This window comes from Vombatus ursinus, unplaced genomic scaffold, assembly GCF_900497805.2.
Source record: "Vombatus ursinus unplaced genomic scaffold, bare-nosed wombat genome assembly UNPS02014794.1, whole genome shotgun sequence".
NCBI lineage: Eukaryota > Metazoa > Chordata > Mammalia > Diprotodontia > Vombatidae > Vombatus > Vombatus ursinus.
The window spans coordinates 21211111-21223086 of record NW_020954572.1 but is presented as its reverse complement, the minus strand read 5'-3'; the positions used below and the strand labels follow the sequence as shown (position 1 = coordinate 21223086).

The window sequence follows — 11976 nt, the reverse complement described above, 5'->3', positions numbered from 1 at the left end:
CGCGCAAGCAGCTGTTCAGCCCCGCGCGCCGCTTCCCCCCCCTTCTCCTCCTCCCCCGGGTCCCCGCACCGCGTCTCCGCTCCCCCCGCGCCGATCTTATCGCCCAGCCAAAGCCATCACCACGCGGGTGGAGCTGACAGCTGAAGCCACCCGGCCTTCTGCAGCTCTGGGCATTGCCGAGAGCACCCCGGCACTCCGGATACCAAGGAACACCAGTCCTATAACCTCCCCAGGCTGCGCAGGATTCCGTGAAAGCAGTTGAGTAGGAGAGATTCAGAAGAGTGAGGCTGGGCGGCCTACGGGAGCTGGGTGCTTCTAGGGTGCAGGGCGTGGGAAGGTCTCTGCTTCCCTGAGCCCCAGACTAGGCCTTGTGCCAGGTCTCAGTTTCCCACCTTTGACCCCAGGGAAAGGGGAGTCAGGTCCTTCCCTCTTTACCTATCACTCTTCTTATCGCTAGAATGGTTTTGTGGCCACCCTGTCTCTCCCGCTGAGCGCCCCAGGGATCCAAACTACAGGGCTGGGTTTTCGCATCTCTCTTGGAGCCTTGAGGCTGGAGCTGAGCCCAGGTGAGAGTTGCTGGGGGCAGGAGCTGGACAGACCTCTCATTAACATACAGCTGAGGACGCGCCCCCTTTCCTCCCTCTCCCATCCCATAGCCCCTCCCCCACCTTGGGGACCACGCGCCCCAGAGGCTGGCACGCGCCAGCCGAGGGCAGGCGGGGGTAGGGGGCACGCGCAGAACATTCCCCCTCCCCCACCTAGTCTGGATTAGTAATCAAAAGGTTAACCCGCCTGAGGTCCATGTCACAAATGGAGATGGGGGAAGCTGGAAGCCTCTTCCTCTACCACCCTAGTTTCTAAGGTTCCACGCCAAACCTCTGGAGAGGAGGTGGGGGTTGGGGTCGGACCTAGCTAAGTCACTGGTTTCGCTTTCCTGAAGTCTGCACTTCCTACCTGTGTAAAGGATGCAGGTGACCCAGGGCTGGACTGGGACGCGCCGCCCATGGGGACTCCCCAGTCTCCCGGCCCCGTGGTCATCCGGGAACTCCCCTTCCCTCCCCTCTCTCCCTCTTCATCCTTCCCCCTCCCCAACCTATTTTATTTCTCTCTCCTCTTCCCCAGCAAAAGATAAAATTGGAAGCCTCCAGCCTCCAGCCCCACCGCTCCCTGACTTCCAGGCCACCTGGGTTTGGGGTGGGGGCGCAGGAGGGCGGGGGCTACGGCGGCACTGGCGGCAGGGGCGGGGGCTCGCTCCCGGAGGCGCTGGGCTCCGCTTCGAAGAGAGGCCGAGAGGGGAGGGGAGAGTGACCAACTGAGTCTGAGTGACAGGCCAGCGAGGATAAGCGCCAAGTATATATAAGGAGGGCTCTGGGGCGCGCAGGTTCCAGTCCCAGCGCTGCGCACAGACTAGGGAGCAGCTGGAGTAGGCGCTGCCTGTCCTCCTCCGACAAGACTCCGAGGAGTTAATACAGGGCGCCCGCCCTCCCCAGGATTACACCCCCGCAAGGAGAACGCTTTCTTGTCCGCCCGCACCTGGATTACCTGACTACCCCCCCTCCCACCCCTGCCATCGCTGCGGTTTAGGTTGTAAGTGAGGAGCCAGGAGAACCAGCAAGGGCGCACCCCTGAGCAGTCGAGTCTCGCCAGATATCAAATCACCAGTTGCCCGAAGGCAAGCAGGCAGGCAGGCAGGAGAGCGGAGCCCCGCGGGATGGCGGCCGCCTCCGGGAAGCTCTCCTACTGGGCGTTGCTGCTGCTGGCGGCTTTTTGGCAGCAGGTAAAGTCCCCCATGGGCCGGCCCCTCTCCGCCCGTACTGGCCCCTGAGCTCACGGACTCGCTGTTGACTGACTGTGCCTCTCTTTTCTCCTCCTCTCCTATCGTCTCCCTTCCCTTCCCTTCCCTTCTCTTCCCGTCCCGTCTCGTCTCTCTGTAGCAGCGGGCAGCCGGCTCGGGAGTCTTTCAGCTTCAGCTTCGTGAATTTGCCAATGAACGAGGAGTGCTGGCCAGCGGCCGGCCCTGCGAGCCCCACTGTCGGACCTTCTTCCGCATCTGCCTCAAGCACTTCCAGGCAGTTTTGTCTCCTGGGCCCTGTACCTTTGGCAGGGTATCCACGCCGGTGCTGGGCACCAACTCCTTCGCCGTCGGAGAGGAGAGCCGCGGGGGTGGCCGAAACCCGCTGCAGCTGCCGTTTAACTTTACCTGGCCGGTGAGCGCCCGCCCCCGGAGGCGTCTTGGAAAGCCTTGGGGGAGGCGTCCCCTCTTTCTATTCCTAGATTTCAAAATCCCCGAACTCTCTGAGGGAGTGGGGAGGAGGAAAGAAATGCGTTAGCTCGTGAAGCTTGGAGAAGAGGCCGCCTCTCTCCGCCCGCTCGCGTACTCCAGCAAACCCGTTATGTTGACCTGGGGCGCTGTAATTGTATCCCGCAATTAAGTTAATTAAACCTGCTGCCGCCCGGCAGCCTCCCCCTCCTACCCTCCTTCTTTGCCTCTCTCTCCTCGTCCCCCCTCCCCTTTCTCGTAGGCAGCCCCGCTCCTCCCCTTCTCCAGGGCTCACTCATAGCTTTCTCTCGTCTCCCCAGGGCACCTTCTCGCTCATCATTGAGGCCTGGCACGCGCCGGGGGACAACCTACCACCAGGTGAGAAGCAGGTTTTGAGGCCACTGGGGGGGCGATATCTCGCAGCACACTGCTGGGGCCTGAAGGGTTAACCGGGGGATGGGGGGAGAAAACTAGTGAGATTTTATTTTTTTTAAGTTGGGGAGGGGTAAAGCATCGACGAGAAGGTTGTAGGTGGTGTGATCTACGTCTGGCTTGCTTCGATTGGTTTCAGAAGCTGCGCCCCTCTCTGGCCGCTCTGATTCCTCCTGCTCCCTAATCTCTAGCACAATTGAGTTTCCTGCGGGTTATTTTTGGCGTGGGAACGTGGGGAGCATGGCGGTGAGAAAGGCCAGTGGTTGCCAGCGGCACTGACGGGCCCCTTCCTGTATTTTACACCTTTTGCGAATTCCGCTCTTTTGGAAAGGGAATAATGGCTTTGGGATGTTGTTCTGACACAGAGGAAAAGGATATTTCAGCAGCACAACAATTCTCACTTTGAAAAGGGGATTAAAAAAAACTCAACACCCTACTTTCTCCCCGCCTCTCCTATACAGAGCCAAGGGATAGGGCACCCATGGGAGCTTGCTGTGCCCTGTCCAGGAAGCCTGGAAAACGATTTGCTTCTTTGATTTTAGCGGGTCATTCCCCTATTATGCCATCCTCTGCCCTCCTTCCCCATGAAGACAGCATCCTTTAATTTTTACTTGCGTTTTTGGGGATCCCTAGTGGCAGTAATCTTGTCCATCTGTTGGAATAAGTAACAATCTATGCTCATTCATAGCTTCACCTTGACCTGCCTACAGGAGGACTGTTTTCTACCATCCCAGGCAGGGGCAAATGAGGGAAAGGGGCTCTTGGGGCCTGTGGGTACGATGGAAATTTCCTAGAATATTCCAGTCTTACTAATCACTATTCTTTTGCCTTTCAGAGTCCCTTCCTGCAGATACACTTATCAGCAAGATGGCTATCCAAAGACCATTGGCTGTGGGTGAGAACTGGTCCTTGGATGAGCAGAGTGGGCCCCTCACAAGACTCCGATACTCTTACCGAGTTATCTGCAGTGACAACTACTATGGGGATAGCTGCTCTCGGCTCTGTAGAAGCAGAGATGACCACTTTGGACACTATGTGTGCCAAGCTGATGGCAGCCTCTCCTGTCTGCCGGGATGGACTGGAGAATATTGTGGCCAGCGTAAGTACGGAGGTCCACTTCCTGCTACAGATCTCAGTGTCCTCCTGAAGACAAAAGAGATGTTATGGGCTCTGGCTCCCAGTTTTCCTTCACAGAACTCTTGGGAAAGCCCCTTGGGCCTGGCCCTGTAGCCTACAGTAAATATAACACAACATCAGGCACTTATCTTAATCTCATATGCCTTTGGGTTGACTCTGGCTGAAACTCCCTAGGTTTGACAACCCTTAGGACCCTAGACAAGTAATCTATCTAGTTTAAGTAACACTATTCTGCCATCCCCCGACCAGTCCTGTTTCTCTGAGCCTCAGCTTACTTTCCTGACCCCTTGTAGTACTTGCCTTTTGAGGATCTTCCTGCATTAACTGCTGGGGTCCTCAAGGTCAGTCATGAGAGAGCTTGGATTTTGATGCCTACTTGTTGCCAAGACACATATTCACGTAGCCCTATCTTCTTTCCTCAGCCATCTGTCTGTCAGGCTGCACTGAGCAGAATGGTTATTGCAACAAACCTGGGGAATGCCTGTAAGTAACTTCAAAAGAAGTTGTTGGGGGGGGGGTGGAATCCATGGTTACTGTTCCCCCATGCCTTCAATGTGCCTCACGAGGCTTCATTCCCATTCCACAGTTGCCGACCAGGCTGGCAGGGCCGCCTATGTGATAAGTGTATCCCCCATAATGGATGTCGACATGGTACCTGTAGCATTCCTTGGCAGTGTACCTGTGATGAAGGCTGGGGTGGCCTCTTCTGTGATCAAGGTGGGTTCAAGAGAAGAGAAGGGGGTCTCTTAGAAGGAACGAGTGGCAGATTGGGGACAGGGAAGAGAAGCATGGAGCAAGTGTGTTTGCCCTGCATTGTTTCCATTCTGTGTGGTTTCCAGATAGGCAAAACCTATTTGGCTACCTTGTTCCCTCAAGCCTCTCCAGCACAGCAGAAGATGCTTGAGTTTTCACCATCATAATTAATATGTATAGTGGACCTATGAGCTTGCAATTGAATGTATCAGGCTTCTCTTTAAGGTCTTCATGGGTCTTGGTGACTAGAGAGGGTGTGAAGCCAAGTGGTTGTTGCTTTTGGTGAGATGGGGCTTGTAAATACCAAGGCAAGACTGAGTAGGGAGGGGAGTGGAGGATCATGCATGGTTCCTTTTTCCACCTGGGGTAGTTATCTATTAACCCCGTAAGTTGTTTATTCACCTTACCCCTGCTGTTTGTGTAATTCTCCCCTTAACAGCTGTCTAGTAGGTGTGCTCCCAAGACCCAGAAGCTGGCTAACTGTAGGTGCTTCTTGGAGTCAGCAGTGTACAAACACACTCTATTCACAAAAATATACAATCTTATGTCTGCAGTCTCTGTTCTCATTATACACTGAACTTTATTTTCCCCTGGACCTATGTCTTTAATGGTCATTCAGGGGACCAATAAAGGAGGCCTCTTCCCTCCTTCAGACCTTTAAGGTACTTTAGTACACAAGATGCCTACATTTATAGACACCAAGTGTGTGTTCACAGCAGGGAGAGGAAGTCCCCTTTCCTCAGTCCAATTTATTTCCTCCTTAGTCAACCAGCCCTTAGACAAGTGCCTTCATAAGTTTAGGCAACCTAAGAATTGCTATAAAATGTTACAAGTGATATCTAAAATGAAAGCTAAAGTGCTTATTCCAAAGTATGTCTACCAAAGAAGGAACCTTGTGTTTTGATGATGGTGATGATAATAGCTAACATTTATATAGTCATTTATACAGTACTTGAAAGTTTGCAAAATATTTTGCATATATTATGTCATTTAATGAATATATTTGAATATCTCCCTTCTGCCCTCATTCTCTGTCCTTGTTTGGCTGGATCTGCTATTTGTTATTCTCACACGTGGAAATCCAACAAAACCTGAAATTCAGTAGTCATTGAAACATTAGCACATCTCCATCCTTAAAAAAAAAAAGATAGGGGTCAAGAAATCTATATAAGCTATGGAGACATTACATTTGTGGAGTCGAGGCCAAAATTCAGAGTCCTTCCTGTGGAGTTCAGTGACTTTGCATTGAAAGATCTCTACTTACATTTGTTTCCCATCCCTGCTTCCTAATCCATTCAACCAATTGCTTCTGCAGACCTGAACTACTGTACTCACCATGCCCCATGCCAGAATGGGGGCACATGCTCCAATAGCGGTCAGCGTGGCTACACGTGCACCTGCCGGCCAGGCTTCACAGGTGTAGACTGTGAAAATGAGATCAGTGAATGCGACAGCAACCCATGTCGCAATGGAGGAAGTTGCAAGGTGAGTGTCCCTCTTTGCTTCCCAGTTCTTACCCTCGGAGCCCAACACGACCCTCTGGGCCCAGGGAGGGAAGAGAAGAGAGAGTAGAAAAATTATTTTGTAGAACAGTGTGTCTACCCAGGAGGCAAGTAGATAACTGCTTCAGTACTGGGATTAAGGTACCGCTAGGAAAGCTTGCTTCTTAGGGTCTAGTCTGGCCCTTCCTGGCTCCCCTCCCCCTCCTACTCCTCCAAGGCTAGTGTCTGACTCTGGCCACCCGGGCCTCCTCTTCCCCAGGATCAGGAAGATGGCTATCACTGCCTGTGCCCACCTAGCTACTACGGCCCTCATTGTGAGCACAGCATCCTGAGCTGCGCCGACTCACCCTGCTTCAATGGGGGCTCCTGTCGGGAGCAAGAGCATGGGGCCAGCTATGCCTGCGAGTGCCCCCCCCAGCTTCACCGGTTCCAACTGCGAGAAGAAGGTGGACAGGTGCACCAGCAACCCTTGTGCCAACGGTGTGTCCCGTTTTCTCCCTTCCTGCCCACCTTGGGCCCTTCTGAATTGCCCACCTTCTGAGACCGCCTTCTATTGCTTGTCCAGGCCTGAGGCAGCATTTGGGTGGGAAGGCAGTGATCAGTGGAAGACTTTTTTCATCACCAAGTGACAGAATGGGGTGGAAGTAGGGAAGGAGTGTGGGCTCAGAGAGCCGAGCTCAGCCAGTTGAGGGGGTGTCTTGGTGAGGGTGATTGGTTCCATCTACTCTGGTAGTCAGTACCTAATCAAGATGGTGGTGGGAGAAAGGGAGTTGGGTTGGACACCATTAATGACTCTGGTCTAAGAGGAAAGAATGTGAGCTAAATTCGGGCCAATATGATACTTGTTGAATTAATCAAAATGACAAGGTAGGAGGCTGTGAAGGCCAGCCCTTAGGAATTCCCTTCTACTATAGGGACAGACCCTCTGACTCCATCCCTGGGAAGAAGGGTTCTTCCTGCCTTCAGATCTCAAGCAGGGGCTGACCCAAGTCTCCCTTTCATTTCCCTCCAGGGGCCCAGTGTCTAGAATGGGGTCCTACTCGTGCCTGCCGTTGCCGCCCGGGATTCAGTGGCCCCCACTGTGAGATCAACATCAACGACTGTGCACGAAATCCCTGTGCCCATGGTGGCACCTGTCATGACTTGGTGAATGCCTACGTCTGTGCATGTCCCCCTGGCTTCTCAGGCCGGAACTGCGAGCTTCGGACAGCGAGCGATGCCTGTGTCTCGGGGCCGTGCCTAAACGGAGGCACTTGCTACACGGGCCTCTCCTCAGACAGTTTCGTCTGTAATTGCCCCTATGACTTCATGGGCAGTCGCTGCGAATACTTGTTCCCTACAGCGCAGGTGGCGCAGCCAACTTCAGGTTTCCCCTGGGTGGCCGTTTCACTGGGTGTGGGACTGGCGGCCATCCTGGTGCTCCTGGGGATGGTGGCAGTCGCCGTGAGGCAGCTTCGGCTTCGGCGGCCAGAGGCCGGTGGCAGGGAGGCCATGAACAACTTGTCAGACTTTCAGAAAGACAACCTCATTCCTGCCACCCAGCTAAAGAACACCAACCAGAAGAAGGAGCTAGAAGTGGACTGTGATGTGGACAAATCCAACTGCAGCAAGCAGCAGAAACACACAGACTACAATCTGGCCCCAGGACCTCTGGGGCGGGGGGTCACGCTGGGGAAGTATCCCCCTAATGACAAGAGCTTAGGGGAGAAGGCACCGCTACGGCTACATAGGTGAGGGTTTGGACTGGTCGTGGGGGAAGGGGGACCTAAAAGGGGCTTTGGCTTCTCCTGTGGGACCGTCACCTCTCCCAGTGCCTCTTGTTCAGTTTTGCATCTGCTAGGGAATGCTTCTGCAGGAGACAAAGCAAGCCAGCTTAGGGTGAACTCCCAGATACCACTGGGTCCTTCAGGAATAGGGTTCCTGGGAGGAAAAGGGTTGTTAAGATCCTGGTTTTTTTTACCTCTGTTTACCTCAACTGACTGGCAGCATGTAGTGGAGACAGAGAGCTGGCATCAAAGTCAGGAAGACTTTGGGTGAAGTCACACCATAGCCACACACTGGCTGTATGACCTTGGGGCAAGTCATTTAACCTCAGTGCTCTAGGTCACTCTCTAGGACTATATATTGCAGAGAAGGTGCTGACCTGCATTTGTAGAGGGAATCCCCTTACCCAGAAGTCCCCTAGACAGATCCAGTCTCTCTCTTTTCCCTTCTCCAGCTTATGCTTGCCACTCACACTTCTGGTGGGAACTTTAGCCTTTTCAAAGACCTAGGGGTCAGTCTTCAGTCAGGTTGAGAGGGACAGTGAATCCGAGTACCTGGGGGCGGTCTTCAAATCCTTCCTGAATTTCTCTTTTGGCCACACTGGGATTTCCTTGACGTTCAGCAGAGACATTGAATAGGTTGTAAACATTGGTCGGTTCTCTTGTACTGTCTTGACTCTTGCTTCTCCTGCCGTCTTTCCCCCTCCTTCCTCACTTCAGTTTTTCACACTGGCCTCTTGTTCCCTGCAGTGAAAAGCCAGAGTGTCGGATATCAGCAATATGTTCCCCTCGGGATTCCATGTACCAGTCAGTGTGTTTGATATCAGAGGAGAGAAATGAGTGTGTCATTGCCACAGAGGTGAGTTAGGGGTGAGGGGGCCTGGAATAGTGTGTGTGTGTGTGTGTGTGTGTGCATTTCCTTCCTTGTCCCTTTGGACTCTGAAGAAAACCCAGTTCACCCTATCCTGATGGTTATGGTTAGCTACCACTTGCCTCTGGCCTCTTGAATAGGGGTAGATGTCAGGACTTAGCCTGGACAGGCAGCATTCAGCCAGTGGTTGTTCAGTCTCTGCTGGCCCCATCCCTACTTGGGGTATGAGACAAGAGCTCTGGAGAGGCAGGATCGGGCCCCTTCCTCCTCTATGAGTGCTGGGTTGGGCCAGCTGTGGCATTAGGCCGACTCCCAGGCTCTGTGTCCCAGCTGCTAGTGGGTGAGGGAGACTCTTCTTCCCTTCTCTTTCCATTCCTGCTTCCCCACCCCCACGCCTTTACCCCATCACCATATTACACTGCCTTTACGGCCCTGGCCCAGCTTCCATCATAGGGGATTGTTCTAAAGTATGCTGTACATAGCATTACAAGCTGTGGTATGTGGTAGAGGCAGAAGGGTCCAGAAAAGGACGGTGGATTTCCCTTTCTTTCTCCATTCAATATAATAACTGAGCTTGGTTCTTTACCTGCCATTAACTGGCCGGTCAGGTAAAAGGTGGGAATGGTGTAGTGAATAGGGTACTGGACTTGGTGTGAGGGTAAACCTGGGTTCAAATCCTACTCAGTAGCTATGTAACCCTGAGCAAGTTAATAAACCTCTCTGTGACTCAGTTCCCTCATCCGTAAAAGGAGGAGATTGGACTACGTGGCTTCTGGGCCCCATCTAGCCCTAAATGGATCATCCTCTGACCCAGACTAACCTTTTCTTTCTTTTTCATCCCCTACTTTATTTCTCATAGGTATAAGGCAGGAGCCCGGCCAGGATGTCCCGGCTTTGGCCCCAGCAGCTGGACCTCCCTACTGCATTGTTTACAATTGCGACCTGGATGGGGACGTTTTTATTATGCAACGTGCTGCTCTCAGGAGGAGGAAGAGGAGGGGACTGGGTGAACTGGACAGACTGTGAATTGACCAAGAGATGCAATATCCTTCTCTACCTTCTGGATGCCTTTATTTGGAGTCCTTCAAGTGGGGCTGCCACAGGCTGAAAGGGAGATGGAGAGGAGAGCAGAAGAGACTTCAATCACCTCTGCCTGCTCAGCTAATGGCCGCCTTTGTTGGGTGCTTGGGCCAGGACTCAATCCTCCTTGGTGGTGACCTTCGGTGCTCCATGTTTCAAGGGGCCGAAGTCCAAGCATCTCTGGCCCCAACCAGCATCATCGGTGTTTTTTCCTGAAGTGCCTCCAGCTCAGGACCTGAGGACTGGGGCAACAGCTGGACATAACTTCAAGGGGAGAGAGGGAAAGAGAAGGGGCAAGTTTTCTGGGGGTGGTGATAGAACCTCAATACTAGAGGAGTGAGGGGGTGCCCCATTCGAGCTGGGGTATAGGCCTGAAGGGAGAGGAGAGCTCTCTGCCCTGTGCCTCCAAACTACTGCATGTGGGCCTTTTCATTTCATTTTTGTTTTTACCCCTTAATGCCCCCCTCCAACCTCCTGCCTCAGTTTATTGAGGCTTTAGTTCCTGCCTCCCCATGCCCATTATGGGATCACTAGTGGTTAGGGATGAAGAGAAAGAAAGGGCATACTTTCCACCTCCCCTTCCTATGCGTCAGTCAATCAGTTTCCAGCTTGCCTCATTGGTCCGCATGGCCATGGCACCAAGACACCAGCCTGAACAGATGAGATGAAGGGGCAGGGCTAGGCTGCTGGGAAAACAGGCTCTCGGTACCCTTGCCTTTGTGGGTTGACAGTGGCTATAATCTCATTCATCGGCTGAGCAATGTGCGTTAGGCCAAGTTCAGTTACCCAGAATTGAGGTAGTCTAGGGGTGCTTGGCCTGAGTGGGGTGGGGAGGGAGTTTTGGCCAATAATATTGCAAAACCTGAGGAAGTTGGGGACAGTGATGTTGCCTGAATCCTCTTCCTTCCCTCTCCCTCATTTCTACTCCCCCCCCCCAAAAAAAATCAACCCACAACCATCTACACTGACAAGGGCCTGATACTGCTCTCACTGTTCACTACTGCCCCTTGGATCACTTTTGAAGCTGACTTTCAAAAATCAATAATATGGGGTTGGTTTTTTTTGTAGTTTTTATTTTTGGTTCTAGTATTTCAATAATTTAAGAATCAGAAGCACTGACCTTTCTACATTTTATAACATTATTTTGTATATAATGTGTATTTATAATCCTGAACAGAAATGTACAGAGGTTTATTACTTCTTGGGTCCTATCTTTGTGATGAGTTGGAATGTTTCCCAACCCCTACCACCCTTTTCCCCCTTTAAACAATGCCAAGCCCTGCCTGCCAAGCGGTTGTTGTCTAGCTATGGTTTTTATCTCCTGGAGTTGGCCAAGCTCTTGAGGGGTATGCTATGTGTGGATGCGTGCAGAAGCCAGCTCAGTCTAAATCTGTCCTTTGTATGCTTTGATGCTGGCTCTAGGTGGGCCTCTTCCCTCTACTATTCCTATAGGAAAATCTCTCCTGGCCTTCTTTTTCTGTCTGAAAGAGAAGCAAGACGTAGTCGGGCAATTCACAATTACTTCACGAAGGAGAAGATTGGGTCTGCTTCTCTTTTCCTTCCACTTAGGTTTGTGGGTCCAGGACTCCAACCCTGATAGACAACTGGGTGGTACAGTACATAGAGCACTGGACTTGGAGTCAGGAAAAGACCTGTGGTGGAATCCTGCTTCTGACACTAGCTTTGTGACCCTGGGCAAGCCACTTAACCTCTCCGTGCCTCAGTTTCTTCATCTGTAAAAATGAGGATAAGAATAGCACTTCTTAGGGTTGTTGCAGGGATTAAATGAACAAAAAGAATTCGTAAAATTCTTTGCAAACCTTAAAGCACCGTATAAATGATAGCTATTGTTGCTATTGTTGGAGCTTGGGGGTTTCGGGCAACACCCTTAGGGTGCTAGTATCTGGTAACTTTGAGGAAAGCGCTGCAGTTGGTAATTTTTATGGTAGGAACCCAAAGTCTACCACCAGCCTAACCCCTATAAACATTAGCTTGCAGCAATTAGCACGAGGTACGGTATTTGGGGGTGGGATGCCGAGAAAGAGCAAACCTTACTGGCATGTATGTTTTTTCAGCTGAAGAAATGGAGAGGGAGAGAGTTTCCAATCCCTACCCAGTTCTATTTTGCCATTACTCAGGATGGTTTCCCTAGGACTATAGTTCTTACCAGCAGTACGC

General features: G+C 52.2%; 1 protein-coding gene across 1 annotated transcript; it reads left to right on the top strand.

The window, feature by feature from the left end:
• Positions 1-1356: 1356 nt before the first annotated feature.
• DLL4 (delta like canonical Notch ligand 4) lies at positions 1357-11088 on the top strand. Its single transcript, XM_027870137.1, is given in 12 exon segments — positions 1357-1777; positions 1938-2207; positions 2581-2638; positions 3528-3791; positions 4252-4312; positions 4416-4546; positions 5898-6067; positions 6344-6493; positions 6495-6564; positions 7097-7814; positions 8598-8706; positions 9578-11088. Coding segments are annotated over 12 exon segments (2073 nt in total). The 5' UTR covers positions 1357-1711; the 3' UTR covers positions 9584-11088.
• The last annotated feature ends 888 nt before the right edge of the window (positions 11089-11976 follow it).